Here is a 27,836-nt window from a genome sequence, read left to right as displayed (position 1 = left end):
TCTGTGCAATATTTCTAGTATGTAATAAACAATAAATAGAGACATTCAGTAGAACAAAAAGATAAGATGCTCTTTTTAAAAATGTACTTTACAAGATTAGTTATCTATTATGGACCTAGATTCTTCCCTATTCCCAATCAAAATCCACAAGAGGAAACCTCATGAGATTCCCTCTCGATGATCCCTCTACATTGTGCTCTTATGGGACAGGGTTTGCATCCCTCCTCCCTCACAAAAGCTGTGCCTAGTTGGCAGATCCCAGAGGATCCCTATGAGTCCATGGCCATTGACCCCTGCGTCAGCAGAGTGAAAGTTTTAGATCCATCACAGAGGCCTCTCCCACTTGAGCTAATGGAATATCTGGCAGTAGTGGACTGTTATCTTCTATGTGGACCAACCACTCAGAGAAGGATGAGGATACATTTTGCCGGTGGGTTTCACAGATATTTGCAGACAGCTGAGTAATGCTGGGACTCAGGAATCATGCGTCTATTTCAGGTTGTGCAGGGAAGACTGCTCTATCCTTCACACACTTTTGCCACTGTGCCTCAGTCTGCACTTCCCTCAGTCTAACCTGTTCCCCCAGTGCTCCTGTCTCCAGCATGTGTCTGTTCACTCTTCATGTATCACTTTCCCCAAGCCTGTCCCCAAACCCTTTGCATTTGAGGCAGGAAACTCTCCTCCTCCTCCTCCACCCTGCCTGTGTGCCGGAGGCAAGTCTCCTTTGCTCTTAGTTCTGTGGGTTGTGCTCTCCTAGCATCACAGCAGCAAGAAAGAGCAATTGAAGGAAAAGCCCATCTTTAGCCCAATGCTAGAGCATGCTCAGTCAACTCTGTGGGAGTGGAGCATGCTCAGTGGAGAAAGTATTTGGAGAATTTTGCTGCCAGTCTCTATGAGCATATGAACACAGTGATTTTCAGCAGTTTATAATCTGGCAAATTTGGATGGATTTTCATGGGAAAGCAATAGGCCACCTCTGACCCGAGTGCTCCAAACACGAGGTTCACAGTGAAACTCTCATTAAAATTGTTTTGCTAATGTTAAAAGAATATATTTTTCCCCTAGCCTCACTCTTGGAAACTGCTGAAGCGCTTTAACTGAAGCTTGGCAAAATAATTTCAGCCTGAAGCAGGCACCCAGCATGGAAAATTTCAATGTGAACGGTTAAACTTTGGCAAAGTTATAAACAGCTGAAAACAGGGTCTTATTATGGAAAGTGTTAGACAACCATAACTATAAGAGTCATTGCCAGTTCCACCTATAATATTTGCATTCAAGAAAGAAACAGATTGAAGAAATCTTCTCTGTCACCAATTCATTCTGAGCAATGGTATTGACAAGGACACTACAGTATTTATTGCAACTCTTTAAAAATGGAGAAAAGAACTATGTGGTGCAGAGAAACTAACTTGTAATGGTGTTTGGCTGATGCCATCTGTTCATGCATGTGAGAATTAATTCTCTTCAGATGCTGAACAATGAATAATCTGCTACATCAAGCTAAATAATACTGAAAACTGAAAAGTGTTTTTGAAAAAATATATACATACTACTAGTCGAGTTCACTGGAAAGAAACCCTGTATAAATGACACTTTGTATGACGCTAAATTATTTAAGGTAGTTCACTATTATGTTACTATATTTGGTTCACATGGATATTGCATCTTGTATTAGAAATTCTTGAATCATTAATACAACTAATGTCCCTCCCTTTATGTTGTATATTATGCCATATTTCATACATATGACAAACATATTTTTTTCATAAGCCATTCCATATTGTCACTATGTATGAAACAGAAGCAATCTTAAAATATACCAATATATTCCACTGTATCTAAAGAAGTATTCTATACAGTGTATTTTGACCTGCATGTGAAAATATATAACTAACTCTCAAGACAGACATGGTTTTCATTTATCTTGCAGTTGGTACCATCTAGGCAATGCTCTCTGCACCACTTAACGCTCAACTTTAGTCATAGATCATAGATCATTAGTGTTGGAAGGACCTCAGGAGATCATCTAGTCCAACCCCCTGCTCAAAGCAGGGCTTAGTCAAGTGTGGGTGGGCAAAATTGTCATACAGGATGGCCTCAAAGTAGGCCCTGACTAGGTTAGCACAGGAAGGAGTCACTGTAGATGCACAGGAAGAGAGGCCACTGGGCAAGTATTTATTCCAAGCCAGGGACAAAAAACCCCTCCCAGAGGTGGCATAGAGGGGCTGACTCTACCAGCCGCTGTAGCTGGGCCATGCTGCATCACTGCACCCTACCTGTACACTGAATGATGATTCTGTCCCAGCAGAGTTCTCAAAGGCTGGTGAATTTCATTCAGCAAGTTAGTGGTTTTACACTATGTATGTGTGTACATATAGTTAAACAGTAGTTGAAACAGTGCAGTAGTTAAAGTTAGTCACCCTTGGGTTAAAAAGTTGTGGGTGAAGCTGGAAAGCTATTTTATATTTTAGTTTGATTTGCAGTTGTGAACGAGTCAGTCATAGTATGAGCGAGCCAACTCCTCAGTCCTGCTTAACCAAGTCATACATTTCACGAAGAGAATTGAGCAACTGGTTAATAAATGTCCATTTGTGACTAAAATAAACTAATTCCTTTTCTCTTTGTGACAGACAGGACTACTATCTGGCTAACTAGGATTTCAACCCATGTATGCTTTTATCTGCGGTCAGCAACAACTAACCATATCACCTACCCCCACGGCAGAAACATTTGTTTGTAAGAGAGTAAAAAAACATATGAACCCACAGAGCTTACCTAACCAAACCTAGAAAAGAATCTGATTGAATTGAACTAAGCTACTGGGAGAATCCAAAACCAAAACAGTTACAGTACAGTTTTATTTATTCCTAATATAAATTAACTCAAACTACATATTAATTTACTCCTGCTAGTGCACAATGGCAATCAAAATACCAATATTGCAAATTTAATGAAATGCAGCAAAACAAGCTGGCTGGAGCCAACAAGAATGCAGAGATATTCAAAAGGAATATCCAGGAGTATTAAAAAGCAATGGGTTTTACTGAAAATTGAACTCTGTAGAAGAATAAGTTAGCTGCAGTGGATCTCAATAGCAAAAAAGCTAGTATCAGCTCAAATGCTTTTACCCTACTATGACTGCAGTTTTAAACATAGAATTCCATTTGGAACAGCTTTGTGAAACCTTTAAAGCACATCCTTAAGATACATACTTTGCAGTATTTTAATCAAAACAAAAAAACTTTCATAGTACTAATGAAACTGAGCAGGAAACAATGACATGAGCAGGGTTTAATGTAGGCGGGTGCCTTGCATGCAATGACAGTTCAGCACCATTGCCATAATACTGCTGCGACATCCCTGCTTTTCTAAATCCTGAGCTTCTTTTGCTGGCAGCCACCAAGTGCTGTAATCAAGTCAGATATTACAACCTAGAGTCAGTCATTGGATGGGAAACCACCAAGGAAAGCCAAACACAGGCATTTCTTCTTCCAAATCACACAGAATAATCTTAGGGGAAACCATCAACTGGAGATATGCAATTTGAATAACAGCTGTCAGTTCTGCAGAGTTGTGCAAATTCTGCACATGCTTTTCATGATGAGTCACAAAGCGGATTTCTGGTCCCATCCTATCCCCACATATGTACAAGTCAGAATTCAACTCTGTTCTTCAGCAGTTAGTCTAATAATCCACCATATCCCCTTAATCTGAGCTCAACAATTTCATTTTTGTAAAGAGAGAATGAGTGTTACTTGGATGGGACAACTGTTTACTTTGTGCTGCACAAACGGAGGGGAAACTAACAGAATACCTACGGGAGTGGTGGTCAATTTTTTTTTTTGTTTGCTATTTAGATCTGGAATTTTTTTCTAGCTCTTTACGTCACAACCTCAAATAGAGCTACATGCAAATTAACCATTCTGAGATAGCCATAGAAGAGGGCAGTTTAAAGACAATGATGTCACTTGCAGACAGATTAATCTCATTTCATTAACATCCATATGAATATAATTTTAAAATTAAAAATTTATGGTATTTTTGGGCACTCTCTAATTTTTAATTTTAAGAACTAAGGCTACAATTCTCACCATGTGTGAGGATTTACGTGCACAACTACCATTAATAATGGAGAGAAACCTTGAACTAATAATGGCTAAAGCCTGGGACTTGGAGCCAGGAGATCCTGATTCTATTCCTGGCATTGCTACTGACACACCATGTGATCTTGGGCTAGTTAATCTTTGGGCCTCTGCTTCAGTTTCTCCAGCTGTAAATTGGAGCTATGCCATACATATTATTAGTCACAGGCGTGTTTTGAGGTTTACTTTATCCATGTTTATAGAGCATTTTAAGATCTTCAGCTGGATCACAGGCTAGTAAAGATATCAGCTTGCTGCATAACTAGACTACAGAATTACCAGCACTTTCAATACTAATTGGAGAAAGATGTGTTCAGGTTTAAGGAATAGAGATCTGCCTAACAATTCCACATATATACCAGACACTAGCATACATGGTTAGAAATATTTCTCTCTACTATACTTCTGATGAGGGAGACCCATTCCTTTCCAATGGCTGCCAGGACTGGCGCCGTAATTTTCTGCATCTACAAAAAAATCTAGGCAATGACCATGTACACCCCAAATGGTTCTCCCATTGCAGGTTGTTACCAGTACCATGTAGGTCTCTCTTTTTCCCTCTCAATTTTGTTGGAATGATGCCTGGATCTGAGGTGGGACATGAATGGAAAGCTCATAAAGGGACCCCCATGCCTCTAAAAACCCACGAAGACAAGATCGTATTGGTCTATGATATGATGCAGCTTGACTAAACTCTTCTGCATGTTCGGGCAAGAAAGCGGTATACTGAAAGCAGAGCATTTTCCTCTATTGTAAATGATGCCTTAGGCCTCTTGATATGCTTTAGCACAACACTACGGCGCATCAAGGGAAAACATTCTAGGCAAACTGAAGAGAGGACTAGTCTATTTGACAAGTGAACACAAACACCAAGGGAGCAATAATAAAAAGGGAAAAGGGGAGAGAGGCCAAAGATAACATGGTACATAACAAAAAACACAAGCAGAGCAGGTGACTGAAACTGACAATTGAGAGAAAAGGAAACAAGGACCTTGGGAGAGTAAGAAAATGGGAGAAAACCCATCCCATTAGAAATAGCACCTATTGCTGGCAGATAGAAGTGCTGCCTCCAGAAAAAAAAGCTTCCCTATTCAAAGCTTGGGAAGTGGCGGAAATAGACCAAAAGCCCTAAATCATTCAACAGAACGCAAAAACAAAAACAAAACACTTTGTTCATGTTTTCAAGTGTTTCTCCATGACCAAGAGGATGGTGGGGTGGGGAAAGGGAGGAAAGGGGAGTCATACAAAAGATGAGATTCTGATGTGATCATATGACTCCAGGAGTTAAGGTCCTAGGAACAGACCTGTCATGCTGATGCCTTATTCCAGTCTGGTGGCAACGGAAACAGGAACAAACAAATATTTGGGTTATGAAAGATCTATAGTAGGATTAGAACATGTAAACATACACCCTCTGTTTCCCCAACCCTAAACAACAAACAGGTCTCCTGCCATCTTTTTTTCCCCAAGTTCAATTTATTTAGTTCCTTTCCTCACACAATATTCCCTCCACATTCTCAAACTAGTCTTGTTACCTTGCTCTGGCCACTTTCTAATTTTTGGACACTATCCTTTAAGATCAGTGATTAACAATGTAGAGAACCTTCCAAATAAGGTCTGATAAGGGAATAGTACAGAGGAATCATTATTACCTTCATTTAAAACCAAATTCCCCAGGTTACCTATCAAAGCATCTTATTTATTTTCTTTGCAGCTGCCACACACAGTCTGTCTTTCATATCAGGACTCATTAAACCTTTCCTCCAGGTCTCTTTCCTAGACCACTTGTGATTTAGAAGAGGAAAACATAATGTGTCTAAACAGGATTAAAACAAAAAAAATCTAAATTTGAATCCAGGTTTTGACACTGCCGCCTTCTGATATTTTAGCTAAGCCATTTAACTTCCTCAACCTCAATAGTCTCACTCACAAAATGAAGATTTATCACAAATAAATTTTATTTGAATAGTTAAAGTTTATAAAGCACTTTGAAAATGGAAATGCAAGGGTTAGGTTTTATTATTTTCTCTCTAATTTCTTCCAGCTCTATAAAGTATAGTAGACAAACAATTCTTTTAAAAGTGCATTTTTCTGGACATAAGAAAATTGATTTAATTAAAACTTGGTAATAGCATTTCAAAAGCTTTAGTTATTGGAACTGACCAGGCAAAAAAACAAAAAAAGAAATTGCCAATTTTTGTAAACTTTCTGATTCATAAACTGCTAAATCAAATTGTTAAAGCTATATAAAAAGCCAATAATAGCCGAATTAAATCTTTTCAATCAAGTTTCATACCCGAAGGAAGTTTTTTCATGATGTTAGTAGTCCCTGAAAATAGATTCTCCTCTCAGAAGAGTTTCCTCAACCTTAAGAATTGTGAAGTTAGTAGATTCTGCTCTTATAATATTTTATTTTCATTTGTTTCTATGTGGTAATGGATTATAATGTATCGTGTCATTATTTAGGAGCGAATTTTTATCTTGGAGGCCATTTTGGTAATTCTCTATAGATCCCTTCCCTTTCATCTATTAGCTTCACTGGCCATAAGAAATTCTAAAGGTCTGCTCTCTCCCCCTCGACTCTTTTTCAGAGAATCTGCAATACAAAAATGAAAAGCACCATTTCAGTCTGGTCCGAAGTCAGCAAGACAAGGAAGCAAAGTAAAACAAAAGCCATCTGTATGCAAACACTGACTGAAGATACTTCTCTCTTGGACAACGATAACCAAGCTGCGTAATCTTGAAAGAGCAGACCTCATATCTCTCAGCTGTTTCTTAGAATATTAAGACAGCATTTTACACCTTAATTTACCACTGTGCCCCACACAGACCTGGTGTTCTTGTTATAATTGATTGACATCAGAAATGATATATTTAGTCATCAGACCCCCCTGCATTTAAATTACCTATTACAATTATAGCTATGCAATGAAGCAGGGAATTTCTGAAAATAAAAAAAATGCTAAACACTACACAACACTCTAGAATACTAACATTCTTTTGTTTGAAGCTGGAAAGCTAACACTAATTATAATGGTTTATACCATCTAATTACATTGCTGATTCAATCATGAATCTGAAATTACAAAACCTTTACTGAGAAGAAACTCTAAAAATAGCATTGTTCGGGTGCATATTTATTCTGTTGCAAAGACTCATATGTTTACTCAGTTTACAAATCAAAAGATTATTTTGTAAACGTCAGTGCTGCAAACTCAACCTGGTATCTGAAAATTCAAGCTGTGTTCTGCCTTCTATATCATCACCACCGCTGGCAATGCAATTCTGCAAACAGAAACCGAATAGACGGAAAATTTCAAGCTACATCAATTTAGACACTTATATGATATCACCTTCATTGCTGTAGACGGTGAAGATCAAGGCAGAATAGTATCCAGCTCACTCTTCCATAGCTATATTGGTCTTGCAGTGCTAACAGGAGCAGGTGCCATTTTTCACATAATTACTCTTCTGACTATAATTGTACCTTTAACTCCTTTTCAGCTGCTGCTCCCTCCAATAAAATGAGACCCCAATGTCTATCAAACATTCTCAGCTCAACCTCTCTATGGACAGTGGTAATCCTCATCCCCACGTAGGTCCAATTCACTATCCTCCCCCAACCAATCTTCACTCTGCCACCAGCCTGCCTTCCTGTTATACCACTCTTGGCTTCAAACCAGCTCCTTCTGACAATCCCAGGTCTGCGCTCTTGACATAATCTGGCTTCCCACACTTGTTCCTGACCTCATGGTTGGGTCCAGAACCAGCACTAGGAGAAGAGGGTCCACTGCCAAGAATGCAAGCCAGATATGAAGCAGATTTTCCCTCCCAGGGAGGTGGGATGAATCAAAACCCCATTCCCAGCACAATGGCTCTGGCCAATACCACGAAGTTTAGGAAAAAGTAGCACAGCACCATTCCTAGCTTTTGTTATTTTTGTGGTGTTCTTGATTTTGTATCTTTGATACATGGTGAGAAAGGTCAGATTCTCCCAACCCCCAATTTGTTTACACTCATTTTGTGTGCTTTTTGTGTAGGATAGTCCTTTCTTTATTTTGTTTTTTTACATTGTGCAGCATCTAGAGACCTGTTGTGATATGCTCTCATTGTTTTCTGCCCTGCCCCTCAAAATAGCAAGAGAGATGAAAAGTTACAGTTGGTCTCTTGGTTTAGGTGGTTGGGAAGCAAACTCACCCAATGTATTTCAATAATTTATCGTCTTTTTGATAAAGGAATAGAGACAATCTGAATGCAAAAATTGCCAAACATTAACATCCTCTTGTTTGAATCTGGAGAACTTCAACTAATTACAATGGCTCACACACTCTAATTATGTTGCTGATCTAATCAGCTAACATCAGTAGAAGAGCTGAATAAATTTGCCTAGATAGTCAATCTCTCAGTGGGACATAATGAAACATGCCAGCTGATTTAAAGCACACTTACCAGTTGCATGGTATACAAAACCAAAAGCCAACTGCAACGTTCCTTTACCTTCCTAAAGCAGAAAAACTAAAACTTAAGAAGTATAAATGCTTCTGACCTGGGCAGATACTGGAATTAAAACAAATTTAGCCCCTTGGCTTTCCATTAGCTAGTAGTTAAATCTATTATGCAGAAGAAAACATGCAGAGAAAACACAGCTGATGTGCTTTTTTTATTCTTACTGTCAGCTCTCTGTGCACAGTGTGAGTGGCAGGCCTCTTTAAACTGAGCTCAACGCTAGTGGTGTCCTGTTTCAATTCCACCAGGGATTCATCCACTCTGGCCACCCCTTCAAACTTTGGAGATCTTCTTAGTAAAGGAGCAAATATCACTGTTGTACATTCTTTATCCTTCTCTTCAAGTCCATTGAAAGTTTCGCCATTCATGCTGACTTTTCCATCTACCTGCAGAACAAAAAATAAATACTCTGAGGAAACAACATAAGAACAGCTGTACCAGGTCAGACCAAAGGTCCATCTAGCCCAGTATCCTGTCTACCGACAGTGGCCAGTACCAGGTGCCCCAGAGGAAGTGAATCTAACAGGCAATGATCAAGTGATCTCTCTCCTGCCATCCATCTCCATCCTCTGACAAACAGAGGCTAGGGACACCATTCCTTACCCATCCTGGCTAATAGCCATTTATGGACTTAACCTCCATGAATTTATCCAGTTCCCTTTTAAACGCTGTTATAGTCCTAGCCTTCACAACCTCCTCAGGTAAGGAGTTCCACAAGTTGACTGTGCACTGCATGAAGAAAAATTTCCTTTTATTTGTTTTAAACCTGCTGCCTATTAATTTCATTTGGTGACCCCTAGTTCTTGTATTATGAGAATAAGTAAATAACTTTTCCTTGTCCATTTTCTCAACATCACTCATGATTTTATATACCTCTATCATATCCCCCCTTAGTCTCCTCTTTTCCAAGCTGAAGAGTCCTAGCCTCTAATCTTTCCTCATATGGGACCCTCTCCAAACCCCTAATCATAAAACAGAAGATCAAGGTGGCATGTATTTTTCATTAATAAAGAATCTATATAATACTAACAACGGTTTAGCACAAAATGAAAGACAGTCCCTGCCTTGAAGAGTTTACAACAACAATACAGTACTCAGGAGATAGGATCACTAGGATATCCAGGAGGAGAAGATAAACTTTTCCTCTCCCATAAGTTGTAAACACACTTTTGTGGGCATTAACATAAAAAGTGTTTTTTAAAGAGAAAAAAATCAGGGGGGTGGCTCAGTCAGTAGGGGAAATCAGGGAATACTAAGGATGGGGAAGCTTCAATAAAGAGCAAAAGAGGAGAGTGAGAGAGAGAAAGAGAAACTAATGAGGTGTGACCCTCAAGACCTCAGTAGATCCTAATTCACAAGTGATGAAATAATTAAAAATCCACAGGATACCTCAAATTGTAGGCAGAGTTCTAAACAAACAGGATGACTTGGAAATACAGCTTCACAGTACATTTTCAAGCTACTGCACCAAACTTTAAAGGATACCTATACTGAATCCTTTAGTTATGCAGAGCATCACAGAGAGGCAAGAATGCACAAGCATCTACAAACTATACCAATGAACTGCTATGTAATCAGCTGTCTCATCTTAATACTAGGTGGACTGTGCACTCTGGAGCACAGTAGCTTTATGTTTAAAAGATAAAAAGCAGCAGAACTCAGCCAAGTATTCCTTTGCCCCACTACTCATAAGGGAGAAAGTCTGAAGCCAACTCCCCACCCCCATCAAACAAGGGTTTGGAAACAAAATTCCAATAGGCTGGGAGGGAGGGGGGCAGAGAGGGCTTCTCCTCTTCTCCCCAGAGAAGAAAAGAGACATGTCACTCTGCCTTCCTCACTAGATGTCAAATGGACAATATCTACTAAAAATACACATCAGAAAAGAGTTAGCTATTTCCATTCTCAAGGTAAAGAAGTCGTAGTTCAAGCTATCTTGGTCCCCCTTCTCAGCATTCATAACCCTACACTGAGGAGCAACGAATTAGGGATCAAGCTGGTTCTAACCACGTCTTCTTTAGCTTGATCATGTCACTGACTTTTCTTTAGCTCATGACTTTTTTAAAACAAAGTTCACATTTATTAATACTACTATTAGATTTTGAATTAGGGTAGCACCTAAAGGGTCCAGTCAGGATCCAAGCCCCATTGTGTAAGTCACTGTATGTACCTATAGCGAAGATTTCTGCCCCACAGAACTTACAAGCTAAGTATGATGAGACACAACGGATGGATACAGTAGATAGGGAAAGTGCAAAGTAATAGCGAGCTGATGTTATGATCAGCATAATAAGCAGCAGTCACAACACATCAGCTGCTTAGTTATAGTTGAGTGTTTTGCAGGCATGAAGGCCAATTGAGTTTTAAGGAGAGATTTGAAGGAGGATAATGTAGTGGTTTTGCATATTTGCTCAAACGGAGCTCCATCCTTCAATAAGGAGCATCATGGGAAAAAAGTGAAAAGATGTTTGAGGGAAAATTGGACATCTGGGCAACAAAGGCTGTTACTGCTGGCAAAGAGATCACACAGATCATCAATGCCACATAAGAGATGGGTAGCATGGGCCATGTGAAATGTTTTGAGATGGCTAATCTAAAGGTACTATATAAATAAAAATGAATACAAATTCAGAGGCACGCCATTCTGTGGAACATTATGCTTTAGAGTACTATTCAAAATTGATGCAAAGAACGTGAAGGACAGGGAACAGGTCTTTTCAATAAACTGAAACATTTAAAGTGGCATACAGTTTCCCTCACCTCTCAATTCTTCTCCATTCAGCTACCCTTGGTTTACTTTTTTTAGTCAACAGTTTGAGTAGAACCCTCCTGGAAAGCAACTCAACTTGGCATACACAACCAACTCTGGACCAAGAGCAAACTGCACTTTCTGCCGACTTTTCCTGTTTGTATGATCAGTCAAGGCTATGCTCTGTACATGAGGGAAATTCATTAAAGGCCAAACGTTGCCAGGAAGTGGGTATTTTTTGTGAGATGCTCAGTGCCCTCAAGTCCCAATGAAAGCAGTGAGGGTCCAAGGTGCTTAGCACCTTACAAAAATTGGCCTTAAATGGGGAAAAGCAACAGTGCGAACAGCAGATTTTAATGTGCATGTCAAATGTTATCGTTATGCAGTAAAAAAGACAACTTCCTCATCTCTCCTATCACCACCATCGTCTGCCCAAGTCGTTACTACTCACAGTTTAATTCTGAATACAAATGTTGGCAGGTCTTGAACCCACAAGTCCTCTGGGATTCTGTTGTATTATCTACTAGACAGGTTATAAAAGCTTTTAAAAATAAAAAAGCCAGAAAAATACTGGCTAGTTAAGCCATCCATTTTCATGTCTCTGTTTAGACTAAAACATTTCTCTATTTACACAGGGAGGAAAAGCAAATGTTTGAATGATCAGAACAGATGCCCTGGTTGCAGAGTTAAACAAACATATTCCCCTCCTCCTGATCTGGAGCGAGTCAACACACTGTCATCATGGCAAAGCATCATAAATATATCAGTGTTTTAATTTAAACAGGCTAAAGCAATTGTATAACAATTCTTTTTTGGATATTTCTTACTGAGATAGATCACACTGTCCCGCATAAAGCAAGCAGCTAAGCTCTGAGCAGACTTAGTATGTTCTCTTTAGTTTGTCCACGTATACCTGCTTCTTCCCTTTATTTTTGTCCTATGAATTTTTTAAAAATAGTCAGGATCAGAAGCCAGAGAAAGAGCCATGTGTCATGCAAGAGGAACTGTTAAATTCAAACTTCAAGAGGCTGATCAAGACAATTGAGGAAAAATGGAGTTACTAGTTTTATATTTCAGCAAATCAACATGAATGCTCTGGCAGTGAACACCAGAAAAATATAGTTTGAGATATAAAATATTAATCTAGCATCATAGGAATGTATTTTGCTTTATACATGAAGTAAAGACACAATCTCTGTTCCAAGGAAATTACAATGGAAACTGAGTACAAGACAAGCACCAGGACAGCTGACATCATGCAAGAAAAGGAGAGGAAGAAATATGCTAATTTAGGTTAAGGGGTTGCTTGGATAGCACATTGCACCTCATGTGAATTAAGGGGGATAGGAACTATTTTTATTTTTATTTATAGGGAATTAATTTAGGATTAGAGTAGGAGGGTGGATCATGTGTTAGGGGAGAAAAACTTAATTGTGTATTGCTGATCTCATTCAATGGTATTTTAAGGTTTCTTACTTTTTCTATTTGCTAATTTAAAACCTATATAGGAGAATGCTTTATATTCTAATCACCAGCCATTACAAATCATTATGGTTAAGACAGGTAAATGCTGCCCTGGAGAATGGGATTCTGTCCTTGCCTCTGCCACAGAGTTTCTCTGTAATGCTGGGCAAGTCACTTAAACCAAACATTTCACAAGTGGTCACTCATGGCGTGTTCCTCATTTTCTGGGTGCCTGACTTGAGCCCCCAAGTCTGATTTGCAGAAATGCTGATCGAACACAGTTGCAACTGAAGTCAATGGGAGCTGTGTTTTGAATGTTCAAAGTGCTCAATAATGCTAAGACCTCTGAAAAATCAAGCCCTCAGCATCTCACCTTGAGCATTCAGAATTAATGAATATTTTCCCTTAAATTTCTCTGTGCCTCATTTCCCCATCTGTAAAAGGGGGATAATAATACCTCTTCATCTCAGCAAGGTGTTGTGAAAATAAATCCATTAATATTCAAGCACTCAGACAGTACAGCACCGCAGAAAAGCCATAAAAAAGCCTATAAGAAAATTAATATGCCTGTCTTCAGAGCAGGGTTTGACCAGAGTGGGGTAAAAATTTCAGCCTGAGGCACACATCTAGCATGGAAAATTTCGGTCTGAATGGTTAAAGATTCACAAAGTTATAAGCAAATGAAAACAGGGTCTTACAATGTAAGTGCGAGGCAACCTTAATAATAGGCAAAGCTGCCAATACCCCCCATCTGTTTTTCTCTCACCACAAAAAACCAAAATGATGAATTTTGCAATGTATGGGTATGTTGCTTCCCATATTCCTTAATCCTAAATTGTCTTTCACATTTATGAATTCGCGTGACGTATGCTGGTGTTCCTTTGGCATTTAATTGATTTTGACTAGTGGAAGGCATCCTACCTTAAATGTTTTCAAGACCTGCTGCGTGTTTTTGGGTTGTGCATAAGGCTTGGGTGTCAGCACAGGCACAGCCTTGGAGACAACAGTTTTGCTTGGAGATGTCTGGCCTGTTGAAACAGTGGCTTCTGATTCACTGATGGGAACAATGGTTGCTTCAATAGTGGCAGTGTATTTTGGAGGAGGCAGCGATTGTTGCCGTAAGTATCTCATAGGATTTGGGTCCTTCGGTGGTGATGATGAATTTGGCTCCACTGAATGGCTTCTTTCCAGAATTTTTGGCATCTCTAAATGTTCAAGGACAGCTTCGCTAATGGTGAACCTTTCAATGTATTGTTGGAGAATGCTCTCCGCTTCCTCACGTGACTTGGCATTCTTGTAGGCTTCGTGCAGCTCCTTTTCTCTTCTCTCTCTGTGTGGGAGGCAACACAAGAAAGATTACCAAGCAAAGAGAGAATTACCCATGTGCACCAAGCCTGAGGTGAAATTTGTGCCAAATTCTCCTCCACAATGCACACTACAGTGATTATGCGTAACTGTAAGAGTAGCTCATTTCTTTCCTCAGGCATGATGTCCCCGCTACAAGCGGAGCAACAACTACACAAAACACTCAAAGCACACGGTATTCTTAAATATGCAACTGCACTTCCATAGAACAACCTACTTCTCCTCCACAATTTCTCTGTAAGTCTTGATACTTTTCCTTCGCTCACTTGTTCCATCACCGCCACTCAATAACCTTTCCATCTTCTTTCTCTCTGCTTCTTTTTTAATTAGGTCCTGTGAAGCGCTTCTTCTCCGACTTTTCCACCGTGCCAGATCCTATACCAGAAGGGAACACACATGCATATTCAGAGGTTTAGAACACTAGTTACAGAAATGATCAGCTGTGAGGCAGTTACTTAACCAACCATGTAACACCTCAATCGACAGTTGACTACTCAATAACTGAATGACTCCAGCTGTAGACTGATTTCACATACCTAAATGGCCAACAGTGTAACAATCCTTAATTTTAAAAAAAGTGATAAAGAGAATTAATAATTTTTTTAAAATAAAAAAAATTGATTGACTATTTCTGTCAGTGGGTTTCAATATAGTTTCCACATCTTTGCCAGTTCATTTTTTCCCTATTGGTCATGTCACTAATCTTAATTTGCGATGGGACTGTTGTGACTTTCTAGTGCTGCAGTCCTGTATTAACTGAAAACATTGAGAAGTTCAGTTATCCAAAGATCAGCATATTAATCTTTAGTCTTCATCCTAATGACTCTGGGGAAAACCCTGGTCACTACAGCATGAAGAATAAACAGATTTGGTATAGAGCGAGTGTTGGAAGGTGGAAATCACAGTGATTCAAGAGAATGAAATCCTCCTCCTGCATCACGGAAGTCAGTGGGCTTGTTCTTTTATGCCCTGTTGCAGCCTCAGGTTAGTAACTTTCCTTGTTACTCTGCAACTTCTCCACCTATAAGTTGGTTAGTATATCCACAACTCTGAGGATTCACTGACTGTTCCATCCGTATGTGAACAAAGTAGCCATGAGCTGGGGTGACAAAAACCTCAAAGAGCACAACCCATGTCATACGTTCCTTGCATCTTCTTTGGTTCATGAATTCAGAGCCTTTTGTGGCCACAGAGGACTACGGAAGAAGATCTGTCCCTATATTAGATACTAGAATGTTATCAACACTGTAAAATCAGTAAGGCAATGTTCCAAAGTTATAAAACTATTTTGCAGCCAAATATTACACAGCCAAGTTTAATTTTAACTGGGCTGTGTAATTTAAGAAAACAGCTTGATATTCCTATATAAACAATAGGAAGGACATATTGGTCACTCTGACAACTAGTTTAACAACTTTACAAAATTAGTGTACAGAACATATTTCAAGTATTTTTAGCAAGTTATAGTTTAAAAGAAAAACAGCATTACTATACAGATACTTGTTTCAAACATTACTTCATGAACTACACAGTTTTCTAAATGGCACTTCAGTCCGGAAGCAATGGTTACTTTTTGTAGCTATCATTCTTTGAGATGCGCTGCTTTGCCCATGTCCATTCCATTGTGGTGTGTGTGCTTGCCAGTGCCAGAAGTTTTTCCCTCAGTGGTATCCATAGGGGACCGGCTCTGGCACCCTCTGGAGTGGTGTGCATATGCACCAATATAAGGGGCACCGCCAGCTCCCCACTCCCTCAGTTCCTTCTTGCCAGAATTCTGACAGAGGGGAAGGAGGGTAAGTCATGGAATGTACATGAATAACACATCTCAAAGAACACCAGTTATGAAAAGTAACCGTCTTTTCTTCGAGTGCTTGCTCATGTCCATTCCATTGTAGGTGACTCCCAAGCAGTGCCACCGGAGGCCGGTAGGAGTTCATGGATGTGTTGATTGCAATACAACTCTGCCAAATCCAGCATCATCTCTCACTTGCTGGGTGATAGCATAATGTGTGGTGAACATGTGTACTGAAGACCAGGTTGCAGCCCTGCAGCTGTCCTGGATAGGGATGTCCATCAGGAAGGCAGCCGAAGACGCCTTAGCCCTAGTTGAGTGAGCCTTCACCATCGGTGGAGGCAAAGCCTGCACCAACTCGTAACAAGTAGGGATGCAGGTGGTGATCCAATTCAAAATCCTCTGAGGACACCAAAAGGCCTTCCTCCTGTCAGCTATCGTGATAAAGAGCTAGGTCAATTTGTAGAAGGGCTTTGTGCATTCCAGATAGAATGCCAGGGCATGCATGACATCTGAGTGTGCAGCTGCCTCTCCTCATTGGTCATTTAAGGCTTTGGACAGAACACCAGGAAGAAGATATCCTGGTTGACATGGAAGTGAACCACCACCTTTGTCAGGAAGGCCGGATGGGGCCGCAACTGGACCTTGTCCTTGTAAAATACCATGTATGGGGACTTCGAAGTGAGGGCTTTCATTTAGGAGACACGTCTCACTGGGGTAATAGCTACAAGGAATGCAACTTTTCACAAGTGGGAAAGAGAACAAGAAGCCATAGGTTAAAAGGGCGGACCCATGAGCCTGAAGAGGACCAGGTTTAGGTTCCATTGAGGAACTGGGTCCCGGACCGGTGGAAAAAGTCTTTCAAGGCCTTTCAGGAATCTGATCGACATCTCATTTGATAACACCAATCTACTGTGGATGTGAGGATGGAAGGCCAATATGGCAGTCAGGTGCACCTTGATTGAAGAGGTGAGACCCAGGAAGAGGTGAGACCCAGAAGAGGTGAGACGCCAGATTTCTTGGCGCCCTAGGCTGCAGAAGGTCCCGTCCCCGAAATACCACAGATGACCAGGGCAGCTGAAAATCCGGCTGCCGCAGTCACCACCCCCCAAATACTAGCACCCTAGGCGACTGCCTAGGTCACCTAATGGGTTGTACCGGCCCTTGTGAGACCTTGGTGTTTTAAATGAAGCAGGTAATCCAGGGTGGACTGCAGAGATGACTGGGTCAGGGAGATATTCCCCTCTGACACCCAGCAGGAGAAACACTTCCATTTTGCCAGGTAAGTTGCTCTGGTGGAGGGCTTTTTGCTCTCCAAGAGAACCTGCTGTGCCTGACTAGATCAGGCTTGTTCATCTGGATTCAGTCACGCAGCATCCAAGCTGTAAGGTGCAGAGAGGTGAGGTGAGGTTCGGGTGCAGGAATCGACTGTGATCCTGTGAGAGGAGGTCTGGGTAGCTGGGAATTGGCCATTGGGCTGCAACAGCCAGGTCCATGAGCATGCCGAATCAATGCTGGTGAGACCATGCTGGAGTGACCATAATGACCTGTGCCTTGTGCCTCTTGATTTTTGAGAGGGCTTTGATGATGAGTGGAATTGCCAGGAAGGCTTACATCAGGTCCCCTGATCAAGACAGGAGAAAGGTGTTGGACAATAAGCCACTGCCGAGGCCTTGCAGAGAACAAAACTGATGAGACTTTCTATTCTGTCTGGTGACAAATAGATCCACTCGGGGAGCTCCCCACTTCTGGAAGAGCATTCTGACAGCCTCCGAGTGAAGGGACCACTCGTGGTGCAAGAAATATGACCTCCTGAGGCAATGTGCCAGCATGTTCCAGTTGCCAGGGATGTGCGAGACTTCCAGGTGGATTGCATGCTGGATGCAGAAGTCCCACAGATGGAGGACCTCCTGGCACAGAGCCGACAATCAAGCTCTACCCTACCTGTTTACATAGAACATGGGGGCCACGTTGCCTGTCAACACTTGCACCACTTGGCCAGATAGTTGGGAAAGGAAGACACTGCAAGCAACGTGGATGGCTTTGAGCTCCCTGACGTTTATATGCAATGCAAGCTTCTTTCGAAGCCAGAACCCTTGAGTTCGCAGCATACCATGATGCACTCCTCAACCGAAGTCAGACACTTCTGAAATCAGGGAGACCGTGGGTCATGGGCTTGCAAACGGCACATCTTCCAACACCAGAATTGGGTCAGACCACCTCTGAAGAGAGGTAAGTACCTGAAGAGGGATTGTGATGACCTTGTCTAGGTAATGTCTGGCCGGGGAGTAACGGATGCAAGCCACACATGGAGAGGCGGCAGCCTGAATCTTGCATGTCGAACAACATATGTGCAGTATCAGAGGGGTAGCCGTGTTAGTCTGGATCTGTAAAAGCAGCAAAGAATCCTGTGGCACCTTATAGACTAACAGATGTTTTGGAGCATGAGCTCTCGTGGGTGACTACCCACTTCGTCAGATGCATGTAGTGGAAATTTCCAGGGGCAGGTATATATATGCAAGCAAGCTAGAGATAATGAGGTTAGTTCAATCAGGGAGGATGAGGCCCTGTTCTAGCAGCTGAGGTGTGAAAACCAAGGGAGGAGAAACTGGTTCTGTAGTTGGCAAACCATTCACAGTCTTTGTTTAACGTATGTGCATGCTGCCATGTGCCCCAATAGTCTGAGAAAGACCCGGGCAGTGGTGAGCGGATGGGCAGTGATGCTGGCAATCAGATCTGATGTTGCTCTGAACCTGGCCTCTGGCAGGAATGCTCTGGCTTGGGTAGAGCTGAGTACCGCTCTGATAAACTCTATCCATTGGACAGTGATTAATGTTGATTTTTGTTTGTTTATCAACATGCCCAGAGCTTGACAAGTGGCTTGCAAATCTCAATGCTGCGCTGGACCTGGACCGGCCCTTGATGAATCAGTCACTAAGGTAAATCGGGATACCTCGATGTCTGAGGTAGGCTGCCACCACCAACATACATTTCGTAAACACCTTTGGCACCCTTGCTAAGTCAAAAGGGAGCAGTGCAAATTGCTAATGGGCAGTCTCAACTATGAAATGTAGGAACTGTCTGTGTCCACGAAATATCGATATGTGAAAGTAAGCATCTTTCAGATAAAGGGCGGCATACCAGTCTCCCGGATCCAGCGAAGGAATGATGGAGGACAAGGAGAACATGTGGAGACTATGCAGAACTTCATCTTCTTGAGAATGAGGCTCCACAGGTCAAGGACGGAGCATAGACCACCCCCATCCCTGGCTTTTGGGATTAAAAAAAATAGCGTGAGTAAAACCCTTTCCATCTCAAGTGCAGAGGGATTTCCTCCACAGCTCCCACCTGCAGAAGGCCCTGAACCTCTTGAGTGAGCAGATGCTTGTGAGAGGGTCCCTGAAGAGGGACAAAAAGGGAGATGGAAGGACAGAAATAAACTGGAGGGTATATCCCCCTGCTACCACGCTGAGGACTCACTGGTCTGATGTTATGGAGGCCCAGGCAGGGAGGAAGGGGGACAAACGGTTGGAAAATAAAAGGGAAGCAAGATCCAGGACACAGGCTGGAAGGTTGCCCTTGAGCTCACCCTCAAAATGCCTGTTTGTTACCCAGTTGGTTATGGGTGGAGGTTGAGTGAGCTGAGGGTGCCGTCTGATGGCACTGCTGGAGCTTATAGCCCTTGCTCTTCTGCAGAAGGGGTCTGACCGAGGTTGACTCCCGAACCTATGGGGCTGTTGCGGCTTAAACTGCTTCCTTGCCAGCCCCGGGGTGTAAAGACCCAGTGAGCGCAAAGTAGCCCTAAAGTCTTTCAGACCATGTAATTTATTGTCTGTCTGTTCTGAAAAGAGTGCCAAGCCATTGAATGGGAAGTCCTGGATGGACTGTTGAACTTCCATCAACAGGCAACCAGGACACCTGCCCCATAGAAATGGCCAAAGCCATGGTCCTGGCCACAGAGTCTGCTGCAACTGAGGCCGCTTGGAGGACTGCCCTGGCCACAGCTCTACCCTCATCAGGGATAGCCAGGAATTCCCTCCTGGGCTCCTCTGGCAGCGAGTCTGTAAACACGGCCATGGACTGCCAAATATTAAAATCCTAACGGCCAAACAAGACTTGATGGTTGGCCACTCGCAGCCGGAGGTTAGACATAGAATACATTTTTCTACCAAAGAGATCGAGCCTGTCTCTTTGTTCGTAGGCATCAATCCCAGTTGGCCCTGTCTATTGTACACATTGGCTGCTTTCCGCCCACTTGGAGATGGGAGGGCAGGGAGGAGGGCGTCTGCCATAGGGCCTTAGTAATTTTCACCACCCCCTTGTGTACCAGTAATGCCACCTTGGAGAGGGCTGCTGCACTCAGCAGATTGAACAGGGAGTCTGAGGGCTCCACCAGTTCCTCGGCTTTCATCTCCCGATTTGAGGCGACCCTCTTCAAAAGCTCCTGGTGGGCTCTTGCATCATTCTGGGGAACTGAGTGAGAGGGCCCCGCTATCACCTCATTAGGTGAAGATGAGGAGGGGACAGGTATAGACGGTCTGTCCACTCTGCTGCTTCTGCTAGGGGAGCCTCGGCTGATGCTGGCTGGCCCTGGGAAGCCTGCTCTGACTCCACATCCGAGTCAGATGCCTCCGAGACTGACCTATGCCCCTGCAATAGGTGGGAAAACCCCCAGGGGTTCCATAGTTGCCAAGGAGCTGGCCACTGGCCCTGGGGCCATGCTGCCACTGGTGGGTGGCCTTGGCCAGCGGGCAGGGTCTTCTCCTCGCTGTCTGAGGAGGGAGAGACTTGTCTGGGGGAATAGGACAGTACCAAGGCTGCCTGTCTATCCCAATCCCATTGGCTCTGGCTGCAGACCTCCACTGAGGACCTGTATGGGGGCAATGGCTCTTGGTGCCATGACCCTGGTGACCGGTGGTGGCACTTGGCAGATTGGTGATGATACCCCGGCAATCAATGCCTCACACAGAGAGTGGTGGTGCTCTGCAGCTCAGGAGTGGGAATGGAAGCGAGACGTGTAGGAGACCGTCAACATGCCTGCAGTGAACTATGAGCAATCCAGGGAAAGGACTCCAGCGACTGGCATCTCAACCCTCCGGAATGGCGCTGTGAGCTGGGAGAGCAGCTTGGATGCTCCTGACACCAGGCCTTTGGGACTGGTGCCGCACCTCTGTGGATCTGCACTAGACAGCAGGTAATTGACACCTAGAGCCCGAGGAATGCTGCCTAGAGTCTGGGGACCGACGCTGGGAACTCTGGCAGGTAAGCTGACCCGCATCTGGGGGCTGGTGCTGCTGCTCAGGTGAGCACTGACAAGGCACACCCTGAAGCAAGGAGCAGTGCTGCACTGATGGAGACCACTGGAAGGGTCCCAAGGCAGGTTTACACCTTGAATGGGGCACCTCAGCAGCCGGCATGGACAGTACCAGAAGGGAAAATATATCTTTAGTGGCCTGAAAGGCCTCCGGTGTGGACAGCACCACCAGGTGCCGATTGCCTCTGCCACTTCTTGGGGTGGCAGGCGGGTCTTGAATTGGGCTCAACAGCTCAGTGGGAGTCACAGCCTGGCCATTGGCTGGAGGGGAAGAGCTGCTCCTTGCGGGTCTTTGTTCCCCTTATGGGATGCAGAAGAATACCCCCTCTTGACCTTTCTTTGTTTTTTAGTGGGTACTGAGGACGGGGATTGGCACCAGTCAGAGGTTGGTGCTGGCGGTGCATTCCGCACCGAGGCTGCAGTGCTTGGAGCAGAGTCCGATCTCGTCGGCTCCGAGGCCAGTGCGAGGGCCAACTCCATAAGGAGTGCCCGGAGATGAAGATCCCGCTTCTTTTTGGTCCGTGGCCTGAAGCTCTTGCAAATGCAACACTTGTCACTCCCATGGTTTCCCCAAACACTTCAGGCAGCTTTCTATGGAGATCACTGACTGGCATGGGTTTTTTGTAACAGTCCAAGGTTTGAAGCCCAGGGACTGGGACATGCCCCATTCCTAGGCTGAGTCCCGTACGGGACTAACGATTTCTAACTTTACACTAAGGGAACTATTAACTACACAACTTTAAACAACGATATACAACAAATTCACTACTAGACTCTGAGACAGGAAAGGTTGCAAAGCAAGGAGACATTCCAGCACCGTCACTGGCAGTAAGAAGGAACTGAGGGACAGAGTGGGCTGGCAGCACCCCTTATATCAGCACATACGTGCACCACTCCAGAGAGTGCCAGAAACAGTCCCCAACAGGTACCATAAGGGAAAAACTTCCAGCACCAGTGCAAGTAGCACACACACCAACAATGGAATGGACATGAGCAAGCACTTGAAGAAAAAAATATCTTAATTGAATTTATCAGTAAACTATCAGAAGGTCCTATAAGCATAATTTACTTTATTGAAAACACGAATACACAGTTACTTTTAATTTAGCTTAAATCAGCAAGATACTGATGTTATACTCATGGGAACGCTCATTAAAGCAATTCTTCACACAATCCACATATATTTCAGTCCGTAATCCCTTACTTCAAATGTGGTACTCTCTTGCTTTTCTGTTACTAATTATTCCTGTTGAAGCAGTAAAACCTTTACTTATTTATGTACTCCCAGCACTGCCTGTTTAGAAATTAGTTTTTCAATTAGCAAATTTCACAACATAACTGCCTCCCTTTCCTCTTTTTGCAATAGAGAAAAAATAGATATAATTTGTTTTAAGCTTTCTTATTTTAAATCAGCAGAGCTAGAAGGCAAGCAACTGAAATCTATGAAACTGCAAATCTCTAGCAAACTTACCGCATGGGCATATACTAGCAAGTGGATTCATCAAGAACAATAACGCACCATGAATACAAACGATGTCCTCCCCCTGTTCTTAGGATGCCAAGGACACTGAATATGGGAATTTATATTGTTCTTTACAAATATTAGAGCTGTACTGTGCAGTATCAAGAGACGGTCCAGGAAATTAATATACAGAAGCTCAGGGTGCTTTCTATTTCAGCAGTCAAGAGTCCCAAGACTTCTCAAATGAAAAAATACAAGTCAGAAGGAAAAAATCTTTATTGGGTAAGCCCAGTTGATGTGGATTTACATACCTACACCCCAATATCAGCAGGCTATTACCATGCTGCATCTATTGCGCTAATCAGTTCTTAGTTTTATAAGCCAACTGTTTTTAGTATTTATTAAACCTTTACTAAAAGCAACCTCTCAAATGTATACAAAGTGTTTTATATATATTAGGAAGTGACTGTACCAATTGCTTTACAATGAAAAAAATCTTAACAGGAGGATATTCAAAAGTAATCATTTAGAACCAGTGCTCCTAAAGTGAATATGTATTAAATGCTTCGGTGCTGATTTACTTATAACGTTTCAATGCTTTCTTGAATGTCTGAGTTTACAGTGATTTGTTGAAATCAGCACCAATACACGAGTGCGTGCACAGGGTGTGTTTTGAGGGCTTTTATGGTGGTACGAGGGAGTTGCATTCTACTTTTAAGTGAATCAAACTTTGGGGGTAATTTTGTTGCCTGGGATTGGACTGAAAATTTTTAATTATTCACCATGATCTTGTCTGCATGTTATAAGCATAACACTTCATTTATTCAGATTTATTAGGACTGTGCCAATTCTGGGCTCCTTCTGTATTGTTTAGTTTTGCTTTTTGTTATTTATGGATTTGAGCAAGAATTTTTACTTAAAAAAAAACATTTAAGAGCATAAGCAGAACTGTTCCCAGCTACAGCATTTTCCAAAGCTTTCCAGGAAGCAAGAGCAGCTTTTTCAAACAGAAAAACTAGACAGAGCCTCATGTTATCCAATGCCAGATGAACTGCAGGCGCTTATGTTTAGCGGCAATCCTAATCCTGAAAACCTCACTCCAGATTGTTTTGTTGAAGAGATTTACACAGTGAATCTGGATTTTACAGGTTCATTTTATACCTTACTGGAGTGAATACTCTGCCTTGACAAGTGCTGTTGTTGGAGGTGACATTATGCTGTACTCACATCTTGCCATCTATCCTCATCCTCTTTCAGTTGGTTGTGAATATGCTGTAGCTTTTCATGGCGAGCCTTGCTGTGAGGCTGCATCACAGCTTCATCTTCACACCTCATGTCAAACATACTCACACTCCTAAACAAAGGATGAACAATAAGCAGATAATTAGTTTACACTGATTAAATGTTTTAAACCTAGCTCACATGAAGGTGCTAGAACAAAATCAAATCTCTCTCTCTTTGGAAGCTTCAAAAATCAGAGTATATCAAAAGGATTTATCGGTTTCCACAAGAGTTCCATGTACAACTGCAGGCACATTAGCACCACCTTTCTCAATTATCCCTTGTTTTTAATATTAGATAAGCAACTTTTTCTTTCCATTATCACTTGTCCTCCATTAATAGGATTAAAAATTTGAGAAAGTCTTAACAATACTCTACTCAGAGCCACTTTAAAATGCCGAACTTTCTGAAGCTCTCTTTCTCAATCACTTTTGAGTGACTGGATTTTATTTTATAACAAAACAAGAGAGGTGAGAGAGGTACAGTATTATAGGCAGCATTGCATGTTAAATGCCAATGGTAAGTAAGCTGTGAGTCTGCCCTGGGAAGTGCATGAAGTATGAATGGGCATATTATAGTTTACTTTTCATGAAGAACCACAATATTATCATCAATGAGCTATTAATACATCTGTTCTAAGAAAGGAAAGGTACAAACACTGTACAACAGACATGATCTAGTCCACAACTATTTCTTTATATTTCTGTTCTTATCTTTGGAGAGTTAAAAGGTCATAGTTACATATTACAGTACATCACATATTACAGTATATTAATTTTGTTTAAAGACATTAACATGATACTAAGTATATTATTTTTTGCAATGCCTGGTACTCGCAAAACACTACCTCATTTGTGCCATTAAAACAATAAGCCATGCAGTTCAATGAGGTAATTCCACAGCATTGTTCAAAAAACCCATCTATAGCTAGAATGAGCCAATCAGCAGCAGCAGAAGCAGAATGAAGATACAATGGTTAAAATTGCAAGCAACAGTGCACATAGTTATCTATGTAAACAGTTCAAAAAACAGTCTACAAAATTCAGTAATGAAGACTGTTGTGTATGTGTAGGTTTAGCTCAAATCTATATCCGAAGAACCAAGATGCAAATTAACCTTTTTCCAAGGAAAAATAAATAAATGTTCTTATAGTCCTCCATTAATACACAGAGAGGTCATATCCATAATTCCTATCCACACTAATGGAAGTTACCCATAGACACAGAACACACCTTATAACCCTTAGTTATATACAGTGAGCATAAGTTATTATTAAGCTTACTAACGATTTTGAAAAACACACAGAGCGCTGAGCAGAAAACCTAGTGATTCCTCACTGAGTGTAACTTAAGGGTTGTGTTACTCCAAAATGAGGCACTGTTAAATACTGAAGTCTAAAAGGCTATACGGTTTGTTTTATTTAACTAACTAAAGACATGCCATGCACTAAGGGACATTTCAAAAAATTAATTTGGAGTGTGGAGGATTTTTAAAATTTTAACATGGAAAGACTGTCACCTCTGATGATTTGCTACAATTTAAGAAGTTTCTGAACTCTTACAAATAAGGCCTTAGATAACAGAAATTAGCAATCTGTGGGAAGTGGTTCAAAGGAGTTTCATAAGCCTCCCAAGTCCTGCAGACACAAAGAATAATTCTCATTCAGAGGAGTAAAAAGAATCCGCTGAATGTCTGATTAGTCATTCCAATTGCCCCCTTGCCAACAGTATCTAATTCTGCCAGCTTCTCTGTCACCGTACTTGGGAATTAAGTCTTGTAACATATGGCAATTGTGCAAATACTCCTACACAGGGAGACATAATGGAGAAGCTAGCTTTCCCTTCCAGCATTAGTCAGATTCTCAGAGGGAGAAGTATGGAGGAGCTGCATCTTAAGCTATTGTGCTCTGACTAACAGCACCACACATAATATATTTAAGGAAAGCTATTTATCCCCCTTGCTCTAGTGGAACAGGCCCCAGATTGGGATAAATGATCTTCTTAGCTTGAGAAGAATTATTTTGAAAGCAAGGAAAAGAACCCTGGACCATGAACTACTGTTCAAAGATAAAACATTTCTCTCTCATCAGCTGAGAATGGCCATTAGGGAAGAAGTTCCCCATAGCATTCTTCTCCTCATTTATAATTTAAAAAATAATCAAACACCTCATTCAAATAGATGGGTGGCATCTCCCATTCAGTCATCTATTAGATGGAGCTATCTTTACTCCTGGCTGCCATGCAACTGTGTGCTAGAAAGAGAACAGGGGGAAAAAGAAGGTGCAAAGAAGAGGGAGCATTGGATCATGCAAAGTCAAGTACATACTGTCATGAGTTCTCCACCTGTAAAGAAGTTCTGCAGTTAGTAGCCCAAGTTCTTTTTGGAAGTTTGGGATTCAGTGACAGCAGACTGCCCTTTCTATTGAATCTAATGTTCTCCCACAGACCTGGACATATCACTGCCAAGTGCTTGCCTAGACTACAGATATTTTCTGGGCTGTGTCCTAGCATTGACGTCACTTATTTTCAAGCCTCTTATGTTATTCTCCTAATTTAGAGTTGTTCTTGAAAATGGTACCACATTTTTTTTCATCTGCTTCAGAGAAGCCCAAATACCACAAACACAAATAAAGGGCTGAAATGGCTAATTCAGGATCATCATAAATCTCTAGTAAGACAGACCCCAATGACTTCACACCACACCATTTAAATGAGAATATGGTGAATAACTACATTTTATAAGAAAGAAAATGATTATCTGTTAGAAATGTGTAGACAGGATACTCATGTGGCTGCATTATAGCTTTATAGACATGTCAAGACTCACTTCCCCCCCCCCTTTTTTTTTTTTAAATAAAGTGAGCTGCCAGTCAGAGAGTAAAATTGAAGTAAACAAGCGCATCTCAGCTCACATGGGCCTGTCAGGTTCATGGTGAAGCATAAACCTAAAATCAACACTAAACTGTCATGCTACCAAGAAGCGTCAGCCTTCTTTTCGGGGGAGATGGTGCTGGGCAGCAGCATTGGTGCAAACCTGGCAGAGGGGAAAGGCAGGGAAAAGACATGTCTTAGACCTGGTCTATACTAGGAATTTAAAGTGGAATAGCTACCTCTCTCAGGACATAGCAATCCCGACCTAACCACTGGCGTAGACAGTGCTAGTTCGATAGAAGAATTTTTTCTTCAACTTAGCTACTGCCTCTTGGGGAGGTGGATTACCTATGCCAATGGGAGAACCGCTCCTGTCAGTGTAGGCTGTCTCTACACTGAAGCATTACAGTGGTGCAGCTGCATTGCTGTAGCATTTTAAGTGTAGACATAACCTTACCAACTTCCACCCTACAGCCAAAATCTGACAGATCTAATGCCTGGGCACTTAAAATGAAATAGCTCTTCACCTTCCCCTAAAACATGAAGCCCTGCCATTACTGCTCTTCACCACTTAATACAGGACCAAACCATTCTGTGTCTCCCTCCACCTGGTCAGTTGGTGTCAGCCAACTCTTGGGTTGCTGCAGCCAGCAAAGCCTGCACGGGGAGGAAGAAGCACAGATATTCACACTTCCTCCTTCTGCCCTGAAACAGACCTCGCTTCTCCACTGTGGATGAGGTTATAGGCAGAATAAGCCTGGTGAGCAGGAGAGAGAAGGAAGAGCACCTGGGGAAGAGAATCCCAGTGCATGGCAAAAATCTGGGGAGGGAGAAGTGAAAGAGAACGAAAACAGGCTTGGTTTTTTTCTGCCAATAGCTCAGAGCAACTCCTCT

The 27,836-nt window shown here is 42.1% G+C and overlaps 1 protein-coding gene across 11 annotated transcripts in view; it reads right to left on the bottom strand.

Moving 5' to 3' along the window:
* Positions 1-27,836, bottom strand: part of LIMCH1 (LIM and calponin homology domains 1) — a 305,429-nt gene that overhangs the window by 48,635 nt on the left and 228,958 nt on the right. For all 11 annotated transcript variants that reach the window (XM_030563853.1, XM_030563854.1, XM_030563849.1 and 8 more), the window contains 4 exons: positions 24,019-24,145; positions 14,441-14,598; positions 13,780-14,188; positions 8,813-9,034 (listed from right to left, as the gene is read on the bottom strand). In XM_030563853.1, the coding sequence (XP_030419713.1) occupies positions 8,813-9,034; positions 13,780-14,188; positions 14,441-14,598; positions 24,019-24,145 (916 nt within the window). The remainder of the gene's footprint in view (positions 1-8,812; positions 9,035-13,779; positions 14,189-14,440; positions 14,599-24,018; positions 24,146-27,836) is intronic.

This window comes from Gopherus evgoodei, chromosome 5 (genome assembly GCF_007399415.2).
Source record: "Gopherus evgoodei ecotype Sinaloan lineage chromosome 5, rGopEvg1_v1.p, whole genome shotgun sequence".
Lineage (NCBI taxonomy): Eukaryota > Metazoa > Chordata > Testudines > Testudinidae > Gopherus > Gopherus evgoodei.
This window is presented reverse-complemented; position numbering and strand designations above follow the sequence as displayed.